Raw genomic sequence first — 442 nt, 5'->3', positions numbered from 1 at the left:
CCAGGGGGGCCCCCCTGGGGGCCCCCGGGGGGCCCCTCTCCCTCAGGGGGCCCCCCATCTTCCTTTACAGCAACTGCGGCGGCGAGGGTACCCGGGAGAGGTGGGGGGCCCCCTGCATCAGCTGCGTCAGTGGGGCCCCCAGGGGCCCCACCCGCAGGGCCCTCGGGGGCCCCCCCTTCTACGGGGCTGCTGGTCGTGGGGGGCCCCCCAGGGGCCCCCACAGGGGCCCCCCCAGGGGCCCCCGTAGGGGCCTCTGGGGGGGCCCCTACAGGGGGCCCCCTGTTGAGATCTATCCCCTTGATAGAGGTGACAGGGAGAGAGAGACGACAGGGAGAGTTAAGGGGGCAGCAGCAAACCATAGGGGCCCCCAAGTACGCCCCGGGGGGCCCCCCTGAGGGCCCCATAGGGGCCCCTTGTTCAGTACATTTGGTCTGAAGGGTAG

General features: G+C 72.9%; 1 protein-coding gene across 1 annotated transcript in view; it reads right to left on the bottom strand.

The window, feature by feature from the left end:
• EMH_0088070 (uncharacterized protein) overlaps positions 1 to 442 on the bottom strand; it is a gene marked incomplete at both ends in the record, with an annotated part of 1,059 nt that overhangs the window by 205 nt on the left and 412 nt on the right. Inside the window, one exon of the mRNA XM_013501239.1 lies at positions 3 to 442. Within this exon, the coding sequence (XP_013356693.1) occupies positions 3 to 442 (440 nt within the window). The remainder of the gene's footprint in view (positions 1 to 2) is intronic.

This window comes from Eimeria mitis, genomic scaffold, assembly GCF_000499745.2.
Source record: "Eimeria mitis Houghton genomic scaffold, Emh_scaff6550, whole genome shotgun sequence".
Classification (NCBI taxonomy): domain Eukaryota; phylum Apicomplexa; class Conoidasida; order Eucoccidiorida; family Eimeriidae; genus Eimeria; species Eimeria mitis.
This window is presented reverse-complemented; position numbering and strand designations above follow the sequence as displayed.